Raw genomic sequence first — 22,175 nt, 5'->3', positions numbered from 1 at the left:
CATCTAAGGTTTTACAGATAACTTCTTCAAATATCAGTTGTCCATCAAATAAGAGTCTGCCTATTTTGATGATCTATGGTATTTTTTTTTCTTTTTTTTTTTTTTGCGGTACGCGGGCCTCTCACTGCTGCGGCCTCTCCCATTGCAGAGCACAGGCTCCAGGCACGCAGGCCCAGCAGCCATGGCTCATGGGCCTAGCCGCTCCGCGGCGTGTGGGATCTTCCCAGACCGGGGCACGAACCCCTGTCCCCTGCATCGGCAGGCGGACTCTCAACCACTGCGCCACCAGGGAAGCCCGATCTATGGTATTTTAAGAACAGTTATCTTAAATGTATATTAAGACTTTTCAGTTCTTTAGAAATACTGAACAGAAATGCCAAAGATCTTCTTTTCTTTTTTTCCTTTACAACATTGCAAAGTAAAAAGAAGACAACAATGCTCACACTGTCAGCAAATTAGTAGCACCTAAACGATACAGAAATGATGTCACATACAGAAAGCCCATGTTGGAGCCAGAAGTAACCCGGTTAGAGAGAATGGCTGCCTGCCCTCAGTGGCACAGAATGGTATCGCGTTCTAAGAAATTGGTTAATTTTTAAACATCACTGGAAAATAGTTGTCAACCTACTATCATTTGAGGAGATTAATTTCCTTTTGAAAAATTCTTATGAGCTCAGTGTAGCATAGAGCATGCTGGTAACCCAAGGTTTTGTGTAGGAGTCCTGTCCCCACTGACTGCGGCATGAGGTCTCTGGCAACCTTCTGAGCCTTTTTAAATTTCTTTCCTCCAGTGTCAAATGTGATAATGTGATACCTAATGATTGTTGTGAAGCTTAAGTGAAATAACAACAAAATACTTGGCATATAAAAGGGCTTAATAAATGTTAGCTTCGGTATAAAATGTGTCATTATCTCTCATACCAGTTATTTAAAAAACCTCATCCACCGAAGCGAGTCAGGAGTCGACTCAACGGAGACAATGCAGGGATCTTGGTCCCACCAGGATCTACCAGTGACAAGATCTTTTTTCATCATCTAGACAACTTGAGGCCTTCTCTAACACCTGTAAAAGGTAAAATGGCAGGAAATAAGCTTTTGATTCATGATTCTGTGGGAATATTTAATAATCCTAGTTTAGGAATAATAAATTTGCTTCTCAACAATAGCATAATTTGTAATAAGTGGTAAATCACCAAATACTTGTTAGATTCTCTTTTTCCTTTTCTGTTTTCTTCTTTGGGCCTATTGGATTTTGCATCAAAAAGAACCCAACAAGTTTCTCCTCTCTGGTAGGATAGTAAAAACTCTAATATACCAAACCTTATAGTTCAACTTTATATTCTACATGTAGAAAAACTTCTGTCATCTTCATTTACACACGTTCCACCAATTTAGAGCAGTAAGAAGACTACGCTTTTAATATGCCAACTAAAAGCCTCTGTCTTTTATCTAACGTTATCTTAAGTTATCTTAAATTACTTTTCCAAGTAGATTTTTTTTCCCTTGTGTAACCGAAAGTGGGGTCCAGCTGCTCGCCTCTCAAAAGCCAATAAAGAGGCAAGGTTGGTGGAAAGGGAAGTTTACTTTATTTTGGATGCCAGCAACTGTGGGGACCCGGGGGGGACTCCTGTCCAAAGGCAACCCCCCAACCCCGGCACTGACAACCAGTGGGCAAGAGCTTTTGTAGATGGAGGGAGGGGACTACATGCAGAAATAGCACAGTCAGCTCTGACAGTCATCTTGAAATTGCTTGTGCAGTGGTCTGACCAGCATCATCTTGATTGTTTTAAGTACAGTTAATGAGTTCAGTTCCAAGGTTGGTTTGTTCCCGTTTCCTTGGGTCCAGTTCTCAGAATTTTGGCAGCTTACGTCATGGCTACAGTCTGGTCATCATGTAGTTAACTTCTTCCACTGGGTGTGGGTTTCATTATCTACAAGACAGCTCACAGGACACGGCTCAGAACATTATCTAGAGCCCTTGAGGAGGAACTAAATGTCCTTGACTATGCTTAATGACTAGACTATTATTATTTGGTTTCCTTTGACTGTTTTCCTTTGCTTCTGTATTTTCTCACTTCTCTGATTAAACTTATTCTTTGGCTAAAGTTTTTCCACAGACAAAAGGCAGGCAGAGAACATGGGGGGCAAGGACCACAGGGTTCTTCTCCGTTTCACTTAGAATGAAAAACTGGTTTACAGAGTCTTGAAGTTGTCACTTAAATCCAAAACTTGGAGCATCAAAGTCTGGTTAATTGGATTGGCTACAAGCTCTCTGCCATTTGTCTCATTCCAGAGACTCTGCCCCATGCCAGCTCCAGCCACTGCCCAGAGATGGTTGTGGAACACTGGTGTGGTCAGTCGGCAGAGTCCTCTGGCAGAGTCGGGCTTCTTGGGGAACGTCACAGCCTTCCTTCAAGAAGCTTCAGGCTGGGAGGTCCTGAAGGCCTAGGTTGATTGACGGTCTGTACAGCATTCTGGGGAGCATCCCACATCACTCTGGCAGTCCTGAAGATCAAGAAGGCGGGCCTGATGGCTGGGAACCAAACCCAAGCAAGTGTCCAGAAACAGGCAGACTGGAGACACCAGTCAGGGTCGATGTCCGCCCAGCAGGTCTGCAGAAGACTCAAAACGCAAGCCCTACTTACTTCTAAGGTCATTTTTTATTAATGTAGGTGTCAAGATGCTTCATTTGTATGAATATTTGAGATCCCTTTACCATCCCCTATGGGATAATGAAGTTAGTTTTCCCTGTCCTTGTTCTAATGTGTTGATTGTTTTTTATAGAACTCAAAGAGCCTGTGGGACAAATCGTCTGCACAGACAAAGGCATTCTTGCAGTAGAACAGAATAAGGTTCTCATCCCACCAACCTGGAACAAAACTTTTGCATGGGGCTACGCAGACCTCAGCTGCAGGCTAGGAACCTATGAGTCAGACAAGGTTTGCATTGTTTCTTGGCTCGCTCATTTAATGTTGCTCTTCCGTGGTCTGGATATCCTGCTTAAATGGGGATGGGGAGAGCTCAGGCCAAGGGCTTCTCAGCTGTTTCTCCACAGCCCAGAGGAAAGGAGAGCTTCACTGCATCAGATCAGGATAAAGGAGCTAGTGGACAAGTCATGTTTCCTGCAGAAAAGCCTCTCTTGGAAGGTTGTGTACTAGGGGCTAGCAATTTCCCCCCACTCAAAGAATTCCTCCAGGAGGTCCTAGCCAACCAGGTATTTAATATTTCTGCCAACCAGAAGAGCTTCCTTTTGAGTCACCATCCGGCCCTCTAATCATTTCACTACTCTTAAATGGCTGGCAGAATACCTGCCCCCCTTCCCCCAAGAAGCAGCAGCTACTGTTTTGAGTCCCATAAGCATCTCTTGGAGAGGCAGCATGTAGTGATTCTTTGGTGCCCTCTGTTTGCCCTTGACAGTCCTCTCCTGAACGCACGAGGGGCATAGTCTGTGCAAGTCAGTAACAGTTCTATTTAGTCACGCTCTCATGAACAGCAGCACTCATGCTTTCCTTTTACATTCTGCCTGGCTCCAGCAGACGCATCCTTTCACCAGATCACCCCCTGCATCTCACAGAGCATCACACAATCTGAACGTCATTTTCCCAGACTGGAGAAACTGGAGACCCCCATTATGAGCAAAATTCTTATTATGGTTTTTAACAGCAACTATAGTTGGGAGGCTGTAGGGAGGAGTTCAGAGTAGAGTTTCAGTAAAGTGTTGCTAAGCTGAAGCCAGCCCAGCACATGCGCAGCTATTTGCCTGGGGGGGACCTACATAGAGGTTCTCCTTTGCTTGGTATGCTCGTTCTGTCCCAGGAGTTTGTAGTGCTTAATGGCATGCGTGTCTCACATCTGTTCTATTTCACAGGTAGTGACAGTTTATGAATGTTTGTCAGAGTGGGCCCAGATTCTCTGTGCAATCTGCCCCAACCCCAAGCTGGTCATCACAGGTGGAACAAGCACGGTCGTGTGTGTGTGGGAGATGGGTGCCTCAAAAGAAAAGGCTAAGACCCTCACTCTCAAACAGGTAACAGTCCATCCCAGCTGCCCACACTCTAGAGAAACTGAAAACTGTCGTTAATTCCAAGGTGATTTAGACATAAATGGACAAAAGCAAACACTGTATGTTCTTTTGCTAGAAGTGGGTCTTAAAAAAAGAAAATGGGGCTTCCCTAGTGGTGCAGTAGTTGAGTCTGCCTGCCGATGCAGGGGACGCGGGTTCGTGCCCCGGTCCGGGAGGATCCCGCATGCCGCGGAGAGGCTGGGCCCGTGAGCCATGGCCACTGAGCCTGCGCGTCCGGAGCCTGTGCTCCACAACGGGAGAGGCCACAATGGTGAGAGGCCCGCATACTGCATAAATAAATAAATAATTTAAAAAGGAAATGAAATCAGAAGATACTATTTCTGAAAATGATCCAAGCTGTCCTTTTTAAAAATCTGAAGTAAGTTGTCTTTAGGTGATATTTTTTTAATATATTTAAGTAATATAAATGTTTCTCAGAAGTTATATGTAGGTTAAATTTTTGCAAACCAAGTTATATTTGCTATTGATTCATAATAACTTCTTTTGGATGATTTTCATTCATCTAGACCATTCAATCTTTGATTCTTTTGTTTTTCTGTTTCTTCATTTATCGTAATGCTTAAGAACCTGACAAACTCATGAATGTATTCAGAAGAAACACTGATGATATTATTAACAAATATTTTTGATCACTTGTTATGTACTATTATAAATTTTTAATCAAAGCAAGAATCCTTTTATAATTAAGCCATCATCTTTTAATATTTGATATGTGAATTTACCATAAAGGTTTCTACTTATGTATGTATGTACGTATGTATGTATGTATGTATGGCTGCATTGGGTCTTTGCCACTGCACTCAGGCTTTCTCTAGTTGCATTGAGCGGGGGCTACTCTTTGTTGCGGTGTGTGGGCCTTTCACTGCGGTGGCCTCTCTTGTTGTGTAGCACGGGCCCTAGGTGCGCGGGCCTCAGTAGTTGTGGTGCGCGGGCCTCAGTAGTTGTGGTGCGAGGGCTCAGTAGTTGTGGCACGTGGGCTCAGTAGTTGTGGCACGTGGGCTCAGTAGTTGTGGCACGTGGGCTCTAGAGCGCAGGTTCAGTAGTTGTGGCACACGGGCTTAGCAGCTCTGCGGCATGTGGGATCTTCCCAGGCCAGGGCCCGAACCCGTGTGCCCTGCATTGACGGGCGGATTCCCAACCACTCTGCCACCAGGGAAGCCCCAAGCTTGCTTTTTTTTTTTTTTTGCAGTACGTGGGCCTGTGCATCTGGAGCCTGTGCTCCGCAGCGGGAGAGGCCACAACAGTGAGAGGCCCGCGTACCGCAAAAAAAGACAAAAAAGATTTAAAAAAAAAAAAAGGGAAGCCCATAAGAGACACGGTCTCGACGTGAACAGGTAAAAGGCTGACAGTGCAGTTTGCTGGTCCAAACGCTCCTGCTTCCAGTGTTTTCAGTTTAGAAAATGGACTTCAAAGCTAGTGTGCCTGTAACCCCTCAGTAGAAAGTACTTCTTACTTAAAACAGCCTTCTGGCGTTTGCTAAGTATACAGTAAGGGTGTCTGCATCACCAAAATTTTAAGCCAGCTCATTAAGTAAATAGTAAATACTCAGGAATTCGTAACAGTAATCTGAATCTTTTCCTTCAAAATGTTTATTTTCCCACGTTGCCATTTCCCTGGATCCTGTTTCTCTTCATATTCCAGCAAAAGAGAAGCTTTTATTCTAGTTTGAAGAAGGGGTCCCTCTCAGGCACAGGAGATGTCCAGGTGTCTCCAGTTCAGTAACAGACGCTCAGCAGACACATCAGGACTGCATTTTCCTGTATCTTTCTGGGACCACATACTACACCCATGCACTAGGATTTTTAAAAATCCATCCAATTGTAGTTCCTTAGAATGGACTTAGAGGAGTTGATGGCACAAAAGAATAGATTCTGAGTTTAAATTCTGAATTTGGGGGCCATAATCGATACATCTCCATGTGTAAAAGGTATGAAGAAACCCCAGCTGGGTTGCAGTTGCCATTCTCCTTTCCTTCTAAGGTACTGGCCCGAGTCCAGGAGAGAAGTAATATAAAAATGGAGATTAGAGCCTCCAGAGTCCTCCAGACTTCTCCCTTCCCCCTGGTGGGATGAGGCAGGGACAGTGGCAAGAAGAGAATGAAGACCTTCCAGATACTGCTATGCAAGGCACCCTTTCCCAGTACGTGCACCTGTCAGCTCCCAGCGCGTCCGGCTCTCCTGGAGTCCCGTGAGGAGCACTGCCACTGTGGTCAGCCTGGTTTTGTCTGTTCTCCTTTTAGGCCTTACTTGGCCACACTGATACTGTCACCTGTGCCACCGCATCATTAGCCTATCACATCATCGTCAGCGGGTCCCGTGACCGAACCTGCATCATTTGGGATCTGAACAAACTGTCGTTCCTAACCCAGCTCCGAGGCCATCGGGCTCCCGTTTCTGCTCTCTGTATCAATGAATTAACAGTAAGTAGTAAATTGGCCACTTGGTTTATATGTAGGAAGACAAATAGCTCTGGCCTACATAAATAAAAAATGACTCTGTTTTCTAAGTTGATAGGCATGCATTTTATAAAAGCCACTTGTTTTAGATGTTGTTTGCAAAAGCGAATGGATATTAAAGTTTGTACCCCAGAGAGCAATTTTGTCTTCAAATCCAGTCACTGCAACATACTTTAAAGAGCAAGATTTATTACAAAATTAAACATTCTAGAATACGCTTTTTTTTAAGGTGAGGAATTTGTGGGATTTGTCAAAATTGTTGAAGTTTTATGAAGTATACTCAAAGTAATTATTATATAAAGTGAAAAGAGTAACATTTGGGTACCCAAACAAGAGAAAAATTCTTGTAAAACTGTTTTCTAAACAGATTCCAAAGTTATCAAAGAAATTATCTTTTTTCAAAAATACAGTGAATCAGAAGAAAATAAATGCACTGGTGTAGAAACCCCCCATGCAGACTGAGCAGGGAGGGGAGGATAGTCATTGCAAGTCGTATTGGTAAACAGGGGATGCTAATGATAGGTTTTGAGAGACTGAGGTCTCTGTGTCCAAGGGGCAGATGATCACATAGGCAGATCAGTCTTGCAAATCAACCAGCTCCCCCACAGCCTCATCACTTCTTAGCTCTAAATATCCATTCCAACTCTTCCCCTTAGCCCTGCCTGGGATCATCCTACATGACGCAGAGTAGTTCTAGCCATGTCGTATCATCACCCACAGGCAACTTTCCTTTTGAGGGAGGCTACATCTTTAATTTCTACCAGAAGATGCTAAGTACTATGCTTTTAGTCAGATACCTTGTAGTCATTCAAAGGAAAAGGGAAGTTAACTCAGTTCTAGTTAATGGCACTTGGAATGTCTCATAATAATAAGAGTAATCAGAGTTGGGAATGAGTGGGAGCATGTGGGGAAAAAGAGTCAAATTTGCTTCTGGTATATTTGAAAGGCTTAAAATGTCTTTAGAACAGCACCTTGGGTTGGTCCTACGAGTGCACGTAAGAGGTTTATGGAAATGTCAGTGCAACGGAACCACTCTGATCCCCGCTGTGTTGCTCTGAGTCAAATGCTTAATTGTACTATTTCAAGCACTCTGTTTTGGGGTTGTTCTTAACTCAAATGCTGACAATTTTATTTATCGTTAGTTGTTATTTGAGCCAGCATTACACCCATTGGATTGCAGTAGTTGCTGCGGACACTATGGATGTGTTTGATTTTTCCCTTTTAAGATGCTTTTGTAATCTCTTCATAACTCATGAAAAGATTTCTGTTTGTTATGTTTTTTCAGCCATTGTCAAGCCTACTTTACTTCATTCTGCACTTTGGGCGTAAGCTATATTGCAGCTGCCCTTGATTCTTCTTCTTACTCTCAGCCCTCATAAGCACAGGGTTTGCTCTAATGGAGGCACCCTGGAGTAATTGCAGAAGATCTTGCATAGTGCACCGTGGAGTGGCTCTCTCCTGTCTCCTGCAGAGACTGAGGCCATTGATTAAAATTCAGCTGCTGACACGCATTGTCAGAGGTGGTTCAGGGCTGATACAGAGGTACACACAGCAGTGCTTTGCTAAGTATTATTTTTGTTTGGGTTTTGGTTTGCTTCTTGCCACCTTGGTAGACTAAGGGCAGAGGGAGGAGGGGGGTGGGGTGGGGGCGGGGGGAGAAAACAGTAGCAAGACCAGCACAGACAGTGGTTTGGAAAAGCCCCAGGCCGCCTTATCATGCCACCCCTGCCTCCCCTTTACCTTCTTTCTTGTGTTAGCACTGCTGTTCAGTGTCTAACTTCCCTCTGCTTTTGATGACCATCTGCCAATTTCTGTAGGTTCTCATGTGCCTACTACATGTACTGAAACTCACCGAATCATTTCTGAAGTCACTACCTAGCATCAGGCCAGTCAGGCTGTCTCAGGGGTAAGGGAGGCCGCATGAGATGGTGAATAAGTTTTGGGATGTCTAAAGGGTCCACCACACTAACTGACACAGAGTAGATGCTTCAGGAAGTGTCTTATTTCCTTTAACAGTAGTGGATAGTATTCTCACCAGGTTGTATTCCCCCCAACCTGGTAGAATTTGAAGGAAAAGGTTAGTTTTTTTCCCATCTTTAGAACTCATGAAAACCTGAGCTATCAGCTGAGAGAGTTCTTAGGGTTTATTCAGTTTGCCAAGAAATGACCTATATACTAGTTTTCTTCTTTTTTTCCTCATTCCCCCACTCTTATAGTGAATAACAAATTTTTTAATAGGGTGTTACAGTGTTACCAGGATTTCATCTTTGCACTTATTGGAGAGAGTTACAGCTGTACATGGACTGACAGATTTCTCTTCTACCCTATGGTTTTGGTGATTTGGCTCACTTGATAAAACTAAGTGGATTCCTACCTCTCAGTGGAAGGTATAAATAGATTTTGTAAATACTGGGAGGAAAAAGAGCAGTTCATCAACCCTCAGATTACAGGTAGCTTTGACTTGGAATGAAGCGGGGCTCAGCACTGCGTCGGGGCATAGGCTGGGAGCGTGGAAGGGCTCCTGCCCCATCTCCACGCGAGATCACCTCAGCCGCAGCCTCCATGCAACCTTAGATTCTTAAAGAGGCCTCTGTTTTTTAAGTCAGCAAGCACTGGATTCCTGTCTACCTCAGAAATTCCCCAGTCACTAGTCAGAGGACTGAGAGGGTTCCAAAGAGCAAAGCCAAGGATTCAGTTTGCTTCTGAAATTAGAATGTAATCTGGAGTGAGTGAAGTTTCTCTTCACCTTCTCAGGGGGACATTGTGTCCTGCGCTGGCACGTACATCCATGTGTGGAGCATCAATGGGAACCCTGTCGTGAGTGTGAACACATTCACAGGCAGGAGCCAGCAGATCATCTGCTGCTGCGTGTCGGAGATGAACGAGTGGGACACACAGAATGTCATAGTCACAGGACACTCAGACGGTGTGGTCCGGGTAAGTCGGCCGTGAGGAAACGCATTAGAGTATTTGCTGCCGTGGTTCACCTGAAACTTCTGAAGCTGTCCACAGTTGAAGGACACCTGGAGGTTGTCGTATTGCTCAGCAAACTCTCACTCAGATGCAAAGAAACATTGTCCATTGGGTTATCAGACGCAGAGAACATCAGTGACTCAGCTTCTTTTCTTCCCATTAAGTAGATCTATTAGTGCCGCTAACCACTTGACAGCTTGACACAAGCAGATCACTTAAACACGATTTCCATGTCACCTCGGGATTGCTAAAAATGTCACTTGCATAAGTATTGGCTTTTTAGCTTGTCAAACGGCTTCTTAGGGAAAACGGGGACTGTGTCTCCTCTACAGAGAATCACTGAGCTAGAAAATGCTTCCAGGGGCCTCAGGTCATCCATTCATTCCCTGTCTAGGATCCTGTATGATTTCACCTGAATCCTAGATACTTTATCCTTTTCTTAGTTTTCATGCCTTGGGCCTCTACCGAAAATGAAATCCACAGAGTATTTACCTTTGTAGCCTGTTCTAATATTTGGGTTTTTCTCTCGGGAGATTTTTCTTTGTGTCTTTCTTCATTAATTGCACTCTATAAAAGCAGAGAGCAGCTGGCTGCTGCCCTTGTAATCACAGTCACATGCTGAGCAACGATGAGGCCATCGGCCAATCCCACGCCACACCCTGCACCTCAGACAGCAGGCACACCCTAAAGTCTGCAGAGCAGCATTCCACATTACCCCATCTGTGGGGCATCGTGAAGAGCTCCGTAGCCAAATATGTCTGGGGATCCTGCTTCCTGTACGCCTTCTTGGAGATCTAGAGTATATGTTAGTATATGCAAGGTTCTTTGTCAGAACCAAAGACGTGTACTTAGTTGAACTATGTTTTTGAAATCTCTTTGACCCCAGTCCTTTTCTGTCGACCATGAAACACCCACTCATATCTCATGGAACACGGTTTGGGGAGAACTGTTTATTTGTAAGCAGTCCCTGCCACATTTTTCAAGATACAGGGAAATTAACTATACACAATAATAGGAATTAAGTTATCTGTTTAACCCTGCGAACCAATCTTCATCCAGTAACTGGTAAATTGTTTCTGTAATCAGTTCAACTGTTTTTCATTTCCATACTTACTTAAATTCAGTTTTGGAGAATGGAATTTTTGCAAGTTCCTGAAACACCAGCTCCTGAGACTGTTGAAGTCCTAGAAATGCAGGAAGACTGTCCAGAAGCACAAATAGGTATTTAATACTTTCTAAAAAGTTTTTCAATAGTTTTCATGTTTCTTTTTTTTTTAAGTCATTATGCGTAAACTTACATCAACCAAGATAAGCAAGAGCCTGAGGCTGGGCGTTGCTGTCAGAAGCAGGATCACTGCCTAGTAAGCCAGCTGAGCAGGCATGCAAAGTTCTGTGTGGTTCACCAGGCAGCAACCCTTGTGGTAGTGTCTTTGTGGTCGGCTTCCACATCCCATAATAAATACAGTTACAAGCTTCCTGGAATACCAGAGGCTTGGGCTTTCAGTTCTGAAAAATACAAAGCAGATCCAGAGGGCACAGTGTTGGATGAGTCGGAGGGCCACACCTCAGTCCCACATGTGTCTCACCCTTCACTTGAACAGCTCCCTATGAGTGACAGGGCAGTATCGTGTTTGTAAACTATTCACAGAGGCAGACCAGGGTCCACGCCCTGGACCTGCTCAAGAAGAACATTCATCAAACAGAAGCTTGGTGATCTGTATTCTGCTATCTGTTATTTGTGAAGCACTTTAAAATTTTCCCGTGAAATATAAAGATAGATTATATTTATGCAGAATGTTTGGAAACAATGCCAGAGAATCAGGCTAAGATGTGCTTTGGGTTACTGAATTCCAGAGAAGTTACCCCTCATCAATTTAGAACAGTTGGTGTAAGACACTTCATAGAAAGGAACAGGGTTTTTTTTTTTTAAGTTCAACCTCTAAATCGTCTCTCCATGGTTAATTTTTGTACACTGGGAATTCAGCGTGAATTTGACGATGTGAGGGAGTTGTTAAGGAAAAAGGCTCATTATCAGAGAGACACAAATCCCCTGCCCTTGTAAGCTGAAAGTAGTCTTTACTTTCTTTGCCAGAACCGGTGGACAGAACATTTTAAAGCTTGTATTGCTTTAATGCATGTAAATTTCCATAGTCAAATGTAGCTCCACTGAGAAAGTCATCTGGGCATTTGGGGACCTAAAAATTCAGTTCAATTCAGTTAGTATTTGGGGGTTAATAGCTATTGTGTGTCAGACATTGGATTGTGTGGTCCAGTGAGAAGTGGGTCCCTTCCCTTCCTTTTAACAAAGCGTGTTAAGTAGATAACAGCGAAAGATGAATAAGAGAGATAGAAGAAAGGGTTGGATTTGGGGAGGAGAGACATTTGTATGTCTTCGTCTTCCTTATGTTTCACACTGTGGACGAAGTTTGGCAGAAGCGGCAGAGGGGAGAGCAGCCCACAGGAAGGAATGACTTGGGACGGTGTCGAAGTGGTGGGACTTGAGGACAGTGGCCTGGGTGAAAGGGAAGATAAGCTAATGGTTCTCTGGAAATCAAAGCTGCTTCAAAGACTGCTGTTTGAAGACTTTCATGATCATAAGCCAAATTAAGTATTTGTCTTGCTAAAAAATATTTGTAGTGGGCTGGTGCTTGCTCACTTGTTCTTGCTCTCCTTTTTTCCAGTTACATATATTTATTTCCCATAAATTTTCCCTGCAGTAGACTTTACTGCAAGGGAATTGAGATGAAGAAATGCACAGTAACAATGGAAAGAGGAGGAAGAACAAAACTCTAAATTAAAGCTTACATCCACAGTTCGTTCATCTATGTTGTCATTTATATTGACTGCTGTATGGAAGGCACTGTGCTTGGGACCCCTTCTCTCCAACTGACCACTGTGTTGTAGAAAGAATGACGGAAAGTAATAGTTTGGGGTGAAAATTTTAAATATGTGAGAGCCATACAGCTGTTAAAGGAGTCCAGAAGAGAGAGTTACTTTCTGTTGCAGGAACCAGGTAAGATTTTAGAGAAAGAAGTATTTAAGCTGTGCTTTCAAAGATAGGTAACATCGGAACACACAGAGATTGGGAAGGTGAGTCTAGGTAGGGCCAACCCGAGTGTGCAAAATTAGCTCTACAGAGGAGCAGCCAGGCTGCGTGGAGAGCAGAGTTGGCACCATCCAGCTGAACTGTGGTAGAAATGTGAGGCAGGTAGTGAGAATCCACAAAGGCAGGTTTGGGCCAGATTGTGAAAGAATGAATGCCAAGCTAAGGATTTTGGCCAGAAGCATTCTGTGAACTCCGGAATTCTACCGTTTTGATATCTGTACCTAGCTGGAAATTCTGGCAATTTATTTTCTCTTACTGTAATATTGAGCTTAAAATAGTATGTCTCTTGTGTCTTAACTAGTAGAGGAAAAATACCAACGGGACAACGCTGGGTCTAACTCTAATGTGTGTGTGTTCTCTAATTCTCCCACCGCAATACCCAGGGCCAGAAGCCCAGGAAGAGGACAGCAGCGACTCCGAAGCAGATGAGCAGAGCGTCATCCAGGACCCCGGGGACACTCCCAGCCAGCCCAGCAGCACCAGCCACAGGCCCCGGGCGGCCTCCTGCCGAGCCACAGCCACCTGGTGTAATGACAGTGGCTCCGATGACTCCAGGCGCTGGTCCGACCAGCTCAGCCTCGATGAGAAAGACGGCTTCGTATTTGTGAACTATTCAGAGGGCCAGACCAGACCTCACTTGCAGGCTCCCCTTAATCACCCCCACCCCAATCCCGCGGAAGCGCGGAATTTCAGCAGATTGAAGCCCGGTAACTTGAAGCCTGGTGTCTGTTTCTCACCTCTTGTGGGTGGCGTGAGGGTTGGTGGACGGAGGCAGTGAGCTGTAGCTCTCCCTTGCCCCATTCCTGTGACAAAGACCCCCCACAAAGAGGGCCTCAAGTTTCTTCTTGTGTAAGGCAGACTTAAAGGCCCTTCGGCATTCTCTCCTACCATGGTGTTTGCAATACGTTGGGCATTTTTTAAAGAATAACACCTCAGACCAAAACTTAGTTCATTCACAGATTATGAAAGCCTTTGAAAATGGGCAAGCTGTTGATTATAGATAAATAGATAAAATTGTATTCACGGGTAACTTTGCCTATGATAGAGTTGGGGCAGGGTCCTCAACCGGAGAAATTGTGTCTTCTTGCACTGAGGATTTCCCCTTCTCCGTGTGTGTCTTTGTGAAGGCCTGAACTGGTCCATGGTCAGTGTCAAGCCAGACTTCTGTGCCTCTAACTGAGGCAGCAGCTGCCAAGAACAGAGAGGCTGCCGGAGCTGTGTGTTGCAGCACCCTGACGTTTGAGGGCAGCGGGTTAGGGTGCACCTAACAAACGCTGGCTCCCCTCACTTTGTCAGTCACACGTCGCACTTTTCCACCCCAGGGTACCGGTGGGAACGGCAGCTGGTGTTCAGGAGTAAGCTGACTATGCACACGGCCTTTGACCGGAAGGACAACGCACACCCGGCCGAGATCACTGCCCTGGGCGTCTCCAAGTAAGTGTCCAAGCTCTTTCGGCCACTCTTCCCCACGGGGCCATTTGCTCAGCCTGGGCGCACACACTCAGGCAGTCTCTGGGAGCACAGGTTTCATCTGCATCATCATGTGTGGCTCCAACAGACGAATCAGAAGAAGAAACCTGCCGGTGTGTGGATTTCACTTCCGAATGTCAAAAACCAAAAAGCTTTGCCTTCAAAAAAAAATAAAAACGAAAACTTCACTTTCTGTGTTCTTCAAAGGTACGGCACGGTTCGATTCCAGGGGAGCTGAAACGGAAGCGTACATTCGGGCTCAGTCCCATTTTTGTCCCTTTGCACGCACGACCCCCTCCCCAGCGCACACGCCCCCTGGGAACTGGCGTCACCGGAAGCTCTCCGGCCGCATGGCGGGGCCGGGGGCCGGGGCCTTCCATGCGGTGACTCTGCGTCGTGTCTCCTGCAGGGACCACAGTAGGATCCTCGTGGGCGATAGTCGAGGCCGGGTTTTCAGCTGGTCTGTGAGTGACCAGCCGGGCCGTTCCGCCGCTGACCACTGGGTGAAGGACGAAGGAGGGGACAGCTGTTCGGGCTGCTCCGTGCGGTTTTCTCTCACGGAAAGACGGCACCATTGCAGGAACTGCGGTCAGCTCTTCTGCCAGAAGTAAGATGAGATACAAGCTTCCTGAGTGTCTGTGGGTTAAGCTCTGAGGATGTGCGTTATGCCCATACGCTGTGTCTGTCTAAACCAGCCTTCACTTCCTCCTTGTTCTTTTTTACTGCCATTGTGAAATATTTGTCACATTGGAAAATACAGAGGTAATCATCACAAACACATGGCCACCCGTGACTCAGGCTGGGAAGGTGCTAACATTTGATCACATTTGCATATAAAACAGTACAGATTCATTTTAGGTCCTCTCTTCACCCTCACCCATCACACCCTCTTCTCCATGTGTTTTTACTTTGAGTGCATACGTTGTGTTCATAGATAACACTATATTATTGTTTATTGTGTTTTCAGTTTTACATAAATGTAGCATACTGTCTGTACCCCTCCGTAACTTATTTTTTTTTTTTACTCAACATTGTTTTTGAAATTCATTCACATAAATAACTATTATTCTAATAATTTCATCTTAACTGCTGTCATATTTTTTGTATGAATATATCAGTATTTATCTCCTTCCCTTTTGATGGACTGTTAAAGGATTTTCTTTCATTTTATCAGTACTACAAACAATGCTGCAATGCACACCCGTATAAATGCCCTCTTAATACACAAGCCAGAGTTTCCCTAGAGGAGATACCACAGAACGGACTTGAAGATGGTAGACATACTCGTGAGCTTAACTAGTTATTCAAAATACTCTCCAGAACAGTAGTGCTAGTTTACTCCACCGCCAGCAGGATATGCAAATTCTCCCTGTTCTTATTCACACCTGGTATTGCCAAACTTTTCCACTTTTGCCAATCTGATAGCCAGTAGTGCTTTGTTGTTTTAACTTGCAGTGCTTCTGAGGTTGAACATCTTTTCATATGCTTATTGCCAGTTTGAGTTTCCTCTTGGGTAACTTGGCCCAGTTTCCTTTTGCGTTTGCTCTTCGATTTTTTTCCCCCTACTTGAGGAGTTGTTTTATGTATTCTGGGCTCTAATCCTTTGTCTTTCACATGTCTTGCAGATACCTTCTGCCAGTCTGTGGCTTGTGTTTTAACTTTATGTATGTTTTTTCTGTCACACAAGTTTTTAATTTTGATGTAGTAGCATGTATTGCTTTTTATGACTTTTGCTGTTTTTTGGTCTTAAAAAATCTTTCCCTGTCCTGTGGTCATAAAGATAGCCTTATTTATTTTCTTTTAAAAGTTTCAAAGTTTTGTTTTTCTTTTTTCTTTTTTTTTGGCTAATATGTGCAAAGCACCTGGTATTTATTTTTATTTTTTTATTCTTATTTTTTTAATTTATTCTTGGCTGCATTGGGTCTTCGTTGCTATGCACGGGCTTTCTGTAGTTGTGGCAAGCTGGGGCTACTCTTTGTTGCGGTTCGCGGGCTTCTAATTGCGGTGGCTTCTTTTGTTGCAGAGCACCGGCTCGAGGCACGCAGGGTTCAGTAGTTGTGGCACTCGGGCTGCTCAGTAGTTGTGGCTCTCGGGCGCTAGAGCACAGGCTTAGTAGTTGTGGCGCACACTGGCTTAGTTGCCCTACAGCATGTGGGATCTTCCCGGACCAGGGCTCGAACCCATGTCCCCCGCATTGGCAGGCAGATCCTTAACCACTGCGCCACCAGGGAAGTCCTCAAAGTTTTGTTTTTCATGTTGAGGTCTTTAGGTCCAAATCCATTTGGAATTTATTTGAGAGTATGACATGGGGTGGGGATCACTTATATTTCCCCAGTATGAAGAGTCAGCTGTCCCATCACCATTGATTTGGATACCTTCTCTGTTATACCCTGGGGTCCCACATATGCATGTACAGTCCTTTCCATGGCAGACAACAGAAAAGATCCCATGGGCGGTACCCTCTAATGCTTATATTACCTTACTAGAGAGATGCTTTCACAGAAAACGCAAATTATATCATTGCTTCTGAGTTAGTTATTGAGGGGCATTGGCTTATTGGAAAGGGGGTGGCCTTGGGTTTACACTGACAAATGCTCCCTGGGCTGCTGTCCATTGTGCCATCTCAGGCACATTACTAACCTCTCTGAGCTTCAGTTTCTTCATCTGTAAAATGTGGATAATTACACCTGCCCAACAGAGGTGTTGAGAGAATTAAATGAAATCGTGTATGAGTTTTGTAAAGCACCAGGTGCAAAGTCTGGTGATATAGGTGTTCAGTAAGAAGTGTTATTATAATTATTAATTTTTTTCAGACTAATGTCTTCCTTTTCTCCTGGGAAGTCTTATTCAAGATGAAGCAGCAGAATGTTGCTGCCAGCCGTTTCTTATAGGAATTTCTATGAGGCTGGCAGAGGATTCTGTCTTGCGGTCCTGTGCTTTGAGACACCCACTCTGTAAAGCCTAGTGATCTGATAATTTCTTTTTTTTTTAATGTTTATTTAGTTAGTTATTTGATTGCACCGGGTCTTAATTGTGGCAGGCAGGCTCCTTAGTTGCAGCACGTGGGCTCCTTAGTTGCAGCTCACCACCTCCTTAGTTGTGGCATGCAAGCTCCTAGTTGCAGCATGCATATGGGATCTAGTTCCCTGACCAGGGATTGAACCAGGGCCCCCTGCTTCGGGAGCACAGAGTCTTAACCACTGTGCCACCAGGGAAGTCCCCAATCTAATAATTTCTGATAGTCAGCACCTCCATTTGCATGCTGGCACACATCTGTTCTTTATAGAGTTTAATTTGTAAAGTACTGTTTAAATGTAGGTAATTCTTTAAATTAGCTATTGCTCTCAAATGTGGGAGGGAGGCTTTATTTGAAAAACAAACCAAACAAGTGATTGATTATGACAGAGCAGGCACAGAAGGAATGCTGTCCAGGAGGGCGTAGCTCTACCGTGATCTTTGTGCCCTTCTGTTGCTGAGGGAGCTTGCCAGCCTTCATTCTTGAGGGTCTCCTCAAAGTCCAGTTCTTTAAACCCCCTAGGCTGCTTGTACTTCATGTATTCTCTGGCTACTTTTACTGGTCTAATGGAAGAAATAAAACTGTTTCAGTCTTATGAAGAGCCAAGGTCAAAGTGATGAAGTGCCACACCCAAGGTCATACCCTGCCTTAGGCTGGGAATAGGAGTGCTTTCTATGAAGGACTCTGACATCGCTAAGTATAGTCCACTTCAGGGAATTCTGTCAAGATAAACAGAAAATGAGAAAATTTGGGCCAGACAGAAAAGCCAAACTACCTGTTTAAGAAATGACTGAGGAGTGAACCAAAGTGTTTAAAAGCCCAAAGGAAGTTGATAGTGACCAAAGTGTCTTTTGAAATGGGTGGTAAGTCCTCTCTTGCCAAGAGAAAAAAGGCTCCAAGTAAAGACATTGGCATACTGCCCAAGTTTATAGGGCATGAGGAAGAATGCATTTCCATCCTGCACAGGAAGAGTAGCCTCATAGATGTTCACTTCCTTGGCTTCATCCTGTAGAAAAATCTTTTTTTTTTTTTTTTAAATTCTCTGCAGTCAAATAAATGGCTTGCCTTGGTTTAATGTTACTTTTTTTCATAGAATGACACAAATAATACAGCACTCATTTTGGTCCTTGGTCAAACCACATGACCCAAACCAGTATGGCTCTGGGCATTTTTCTGGCCCCGTACAGTCTTGGGTGTTATACCGCAAGCTGTCCATTCAGATTTTAAATTCGTGTTTCTGAGCCCAGTGATCAAACATGGAGAAGACCCATAACTACCTCATTTTGCCTTTCCTTTAGGTGCAGCCGATTTCAGTCAGAAATCAAACGCTTGAAAATCTCATCCCCGGTACGTGTTTGTCAGAACTGTTATTACAATTTACAGCATGAGAGAGGTTCAGAAGATGGGCCTCGAAATTGCTGAAGATTCAACAAGCCGATTGGAGACCACGGTCTGTAGACCCCCTTCCCTATTCCCCTGTCACAACTCGCAGCTCGGAAGGCATCAAAACAGTCTCCGTTTACACATCTCTTCATACCACGTGTTTGAAGTGTGGGATTCAAAGGGAACATTGAATAAACGGGTGTAGAGTACAGTCATGGGGCAGACACTATTCAGGTGAACAGCACAAGAAGAATACAAGGTGGTTCCTAGGAGCAACATTTCAATATCCGATTCTCCCTTAACAATAGCTGTCTCCAAGAGAAAATCCTCATGTATTAACTGCCCTTTTCTTGCGTCTCATTTTTGTAGAGCTCCTCATCCTTATTTGGAAAAACCAACGACTACAAAAAAAAAAAAAAAAAAAAGGCTTTTAGAAAATAGTTGTAAATCTGACTTCTTTGCAAGTAACTGTGTATATTGTAAATAGGTACAAAGGCCTTTTTTCTAAATAAGGACTTAACTGCCTGTAACATGAGACTTCAAACTAAACCACTAACTCAATGAAATACGTATGGTTTGTCTGACATTGCTTACCAATTAATTATAAATATGTTTTATTTTTTAATCCTCAAAGACGTTATCTGTGGTCTTTCCGCCCCCCCCCCCTTTCAAACCCAGCCCATGTGCCTGATGTCATTTCTTTCAAGTTGCCCGCAGTATCTCCACTTAACCTAAGCTAGTAACCAAAACAGTGTCATGTGGACCTTCTTTAGGAAACAGTGTGGGAGAATAAGAGTCTGGTCATGAGATACCCTGGAAATCTTTGGGCATGTCATACGTGGCTACATCTCACACGTGGCTACGCACCACCTCAGTGTTGTTCTAATGTCATAAGGCCCCTTGTAAACTTCTCTTTGGACTGCCCTTTGGTCATAGCGTCCCCTCTTAGCACTACATAGCGGTGGTCGGGCAATCGACGCAGTGCAGGAAACAGCCCTGCCTCAGCTAATGGAAACATATTTGCATGTAACCCACTTTAACTTCTCCTGCATAGAACATAAGAGGTATGTGTCTTTGGTGACACTAATGTTCTACTATAGCTTATTTTCAAAAAAGGGTTAAAAAAAGAAGTGTACAGAATTAACATATAAACCTTGTTGTAAAACTGAATCATGTCAGAACTGCTTATAATTAACCTTTACCATTTAATGCCATCTACCTGAAAACAGTGAGATTTATACTGTATCAATGTCTATTTTTTTGTTTTTGCTATGAATATAATTACAGTATTTTAATATTTAGTTATTTAATTTGTTCTAGTTGGATACAGAACACACAAATCCAGGGAGACTAAAGCTGGTGGGGGCTAAGAGATTAGTTTACAGAAAAAAAGCTTTGGTGGTGGGATTTTTTTAAATGTGTGTTATGTACATATATAAATATATATATATAAAACAAATGAAACAATTAATCTAGATTTTAACATTTTCAGATATTTAGTGATAATATTATGAACAATTCTAAAAGCCCTGTGATTTGGAAAATGTAGAAGCATTTATGGCCCAAGAAAGGAAGGAGAGGCCTTCACACCTCATGGAGTTATCATATGAAGGACAGCGGCTTTGGCTTTCCCGATTTTTCATCTTTAGGCCCTGGTGACAGGCACACTTATGCACTAAAATGCACATATATGCACATGCATTCAAAAATAGGCATTGGTACAATAGTAATCTTGTACCTAATGGGCTGAAACCAGCTTAAGAACAAATTTGTTCTTCCTGATAACTAGGTCTCCAAGAGAAAATATAAAGGCTGCTTTAGTGCCTTATGCTTACTAAATTTAAACCTTTATTTACCTAGGTTTGAGCCTACAGTCTATTTATGATTACATATCAAAATTGATTAAAACACTTCCATTTCTAAAAGTTCAAATATACTTGTTAATAAAAGGATTATTGGCATTAATACTTTAACTTGAAGAAAAGTTGTGTTCTGTTTTCCTTTCTGTGTCTCACTCCTCCCCACCTTCCTCTTCCCCCCTCACCTTCTTTCTTCAATTCTAATAAATAATGCTGGATGTTCAACAGTTGCAGGACTTGTGCTCTCACATAATCATGGGCTTTGCCCCTGTCCGGCCCTAGAGATGAGTTGTAGCAGTGTTATTCTACACTTTTTAAAAGAGGCGTCCTCCTTGTGTCCACAAACCATGTTTACCCCAAACCCAATGGCAGAGATGTTCTTTAAAGACTTGAATATATGAATGTCTGTATGTAGCTATTTAAAGGTTATTCCTCTATGTGATATGAAGTTATATGGGATGAACACTTTTAAACTTTCCAACACAACTTCCATAACTAGAAGGTGGAAACCAAAACCCTCATGATAGTATTTCCTCTGGCAGCTGGTGCTGTGGGCAACTGATTTGTTCAGTGGGTTTCTTTTCTTTTTGCTTTTAATGTAGAAATCACAAATCACTCACACATACACGTACACTCACGTAAACTAATCGTTCCTCTGAATGTCCTTCTTTGTTCCATGTAAATTTGTTTACCAACATATATTCTCAGCATGTACATCCACCTTTGTGTGGTCCATATTCTTTCTCTGAGAGTACCTCACAGGGCTTCTGCCTGATCTTTGTAGTTTGTCCATCCATCCATCCATCCATGTCCTCTAACATTCGTGTGTATTGTGCAACTGTAATGTCATGCTTTTGAAGAGAAGAATAGCTGCCCCTAGCAGCCATCCATCTGAATGATAGCAAAACACTCTAGATAAGTTATTTTGCACTTTCTTATGTATAAAGTTGGTAGAAACTTATTTTTCCTTTGTATCATTTAAATACATTTTGTTTCGGTAAATGAACTGTGTATAAAATATTTATGCCATTAAAACTGTTTTTAGAAAGTATTTTTAATTTCAGCAAGTTTGGTTACTTGTTGCATGACTATTAACACAGCTGACTTTTTGTGTCAGTGCAATGTATATTTTTTTGTCCTGTTATTAACTTGTAAGCCCTAGTAATGGCCAATTATTTGTACAGCAACAGAAGTAAATTGAAGATACTGGCTAAGACTGGATTGATTGTGGACTTTTGTACTATATTGCAGAATCCAATATCTGTTCTTTGGTGGTTATGTAAAAGGCCTGAAGAATTACTATCTAGTGTGCAATCTGTGATAACTGAATGTTCATTGTATATCTGTCTCTGATGCAAAAAGGTAGAGTAACACAATTACAATACATGATTAAATGCAATAGTCCAGATACTTTTTTTTTTCATTTCAAATAAATACCTACTATCTACCACCACCCCTTCTCACCCCCCTCCCAAAAAAAAAGAAAAGAAAAAGGAAAGTTTTTAAGCCAGCTCTTCAGGGGAGGAAAAACAAACAAAACAAAACTGAGGTCTAATAAAACTTTGTGTAGTTCTTTTCTAGTTGTGAATATATCTTTCAGAAGTGCCTGCTTAAAGTCTCTGCTTGCAGAGTTGTTGGCTGCTAGGGTCTGGTTCCAGTTCTAGTGCGATCCATCTTTAAAAACCAGGCTTTCTGCATCCTGAGCTTCCCAGTTGTGCTGGACTCCTGGGGCTGTGTGCACAGCCGCAGGGAGAGGCAAGTGGCTTCTGGGAGACACGACCCTCAGACTTGAATGGACCTGTGGAAAAGGACTGCATCGCATGGTTTGG

The 22,175-nt window shown here is 43.3% G+C and overlaps 1 protein-coding gene across 4 annotated transcripts in view; it reads left to right on the top strand.

Annotated features, from left to right (window-relative positions):
• The window catches only part of WDFY3 (WD repeat and FYVE domain containing 3), a 262,639-nt gene extending 241,079 nt beyond the window's left edge, over positions 1–21,560 (top strand). For all 4 annotated transcript variants that reach the window (XM_030847029.3, XM_060299607.2, XM_030847033.3 and 1 more), the window contains 10 exons: positions 925–1,072; positions 2,785–2,939; positions 3,869–4,027; positions 6,324–6,503; positions 9,294–9,476; positions 10,637–10,733; positions 13,002–13,325; positions 13,941–14,052; positions 14,498–14,695; positions 18,403–21,560. In XM_030847029.3, coding sequence (XP_030702889.1) covers positions 925–1,072; positions 2,785–2,939; positions 3,869–4,027; positions 6,324–6,503; positions 9,294–9,476; positions 10,637–10,733; positions 13,002–13,325; positions 13,941–14,052; positions 14,498–14,695; positions 18,403–18,526 — 1,680 coding nt within the window. In that variant the 3' untranslated portion in view covers positions 18,527–21,560. The remainder of the gene's footprint in view (positions 1–924; positions 1,073–2,784; positions 2,940–3,868; positions 4,028–6,323; positions 6,504–9,293; positions 9,477–10,636; positions 10,734–13,001; positions 13,326–13,940; positions 14,053–14,497; positions 14,696–18,402) is intronic.
• The last annotated feature ends 615 nt before the right edge of the window (positions 21,561–22,175 follow it).

This window comes from Globicephala melas, chromosome 5, assembly GCF_963455315.2.
Source record: "Globicephala melas chromosome 5, mGloMel1.2, whole genome shotgun sequence".
NCBI lineage: Eukaryota > Metazoa > Chordata > Mammalia > Artiodactyla > Delphinidae > Globicephala > Globicephala melas.
This window is presented reverse-complemented; position numbering and strand designations above follow the sequence as displayed.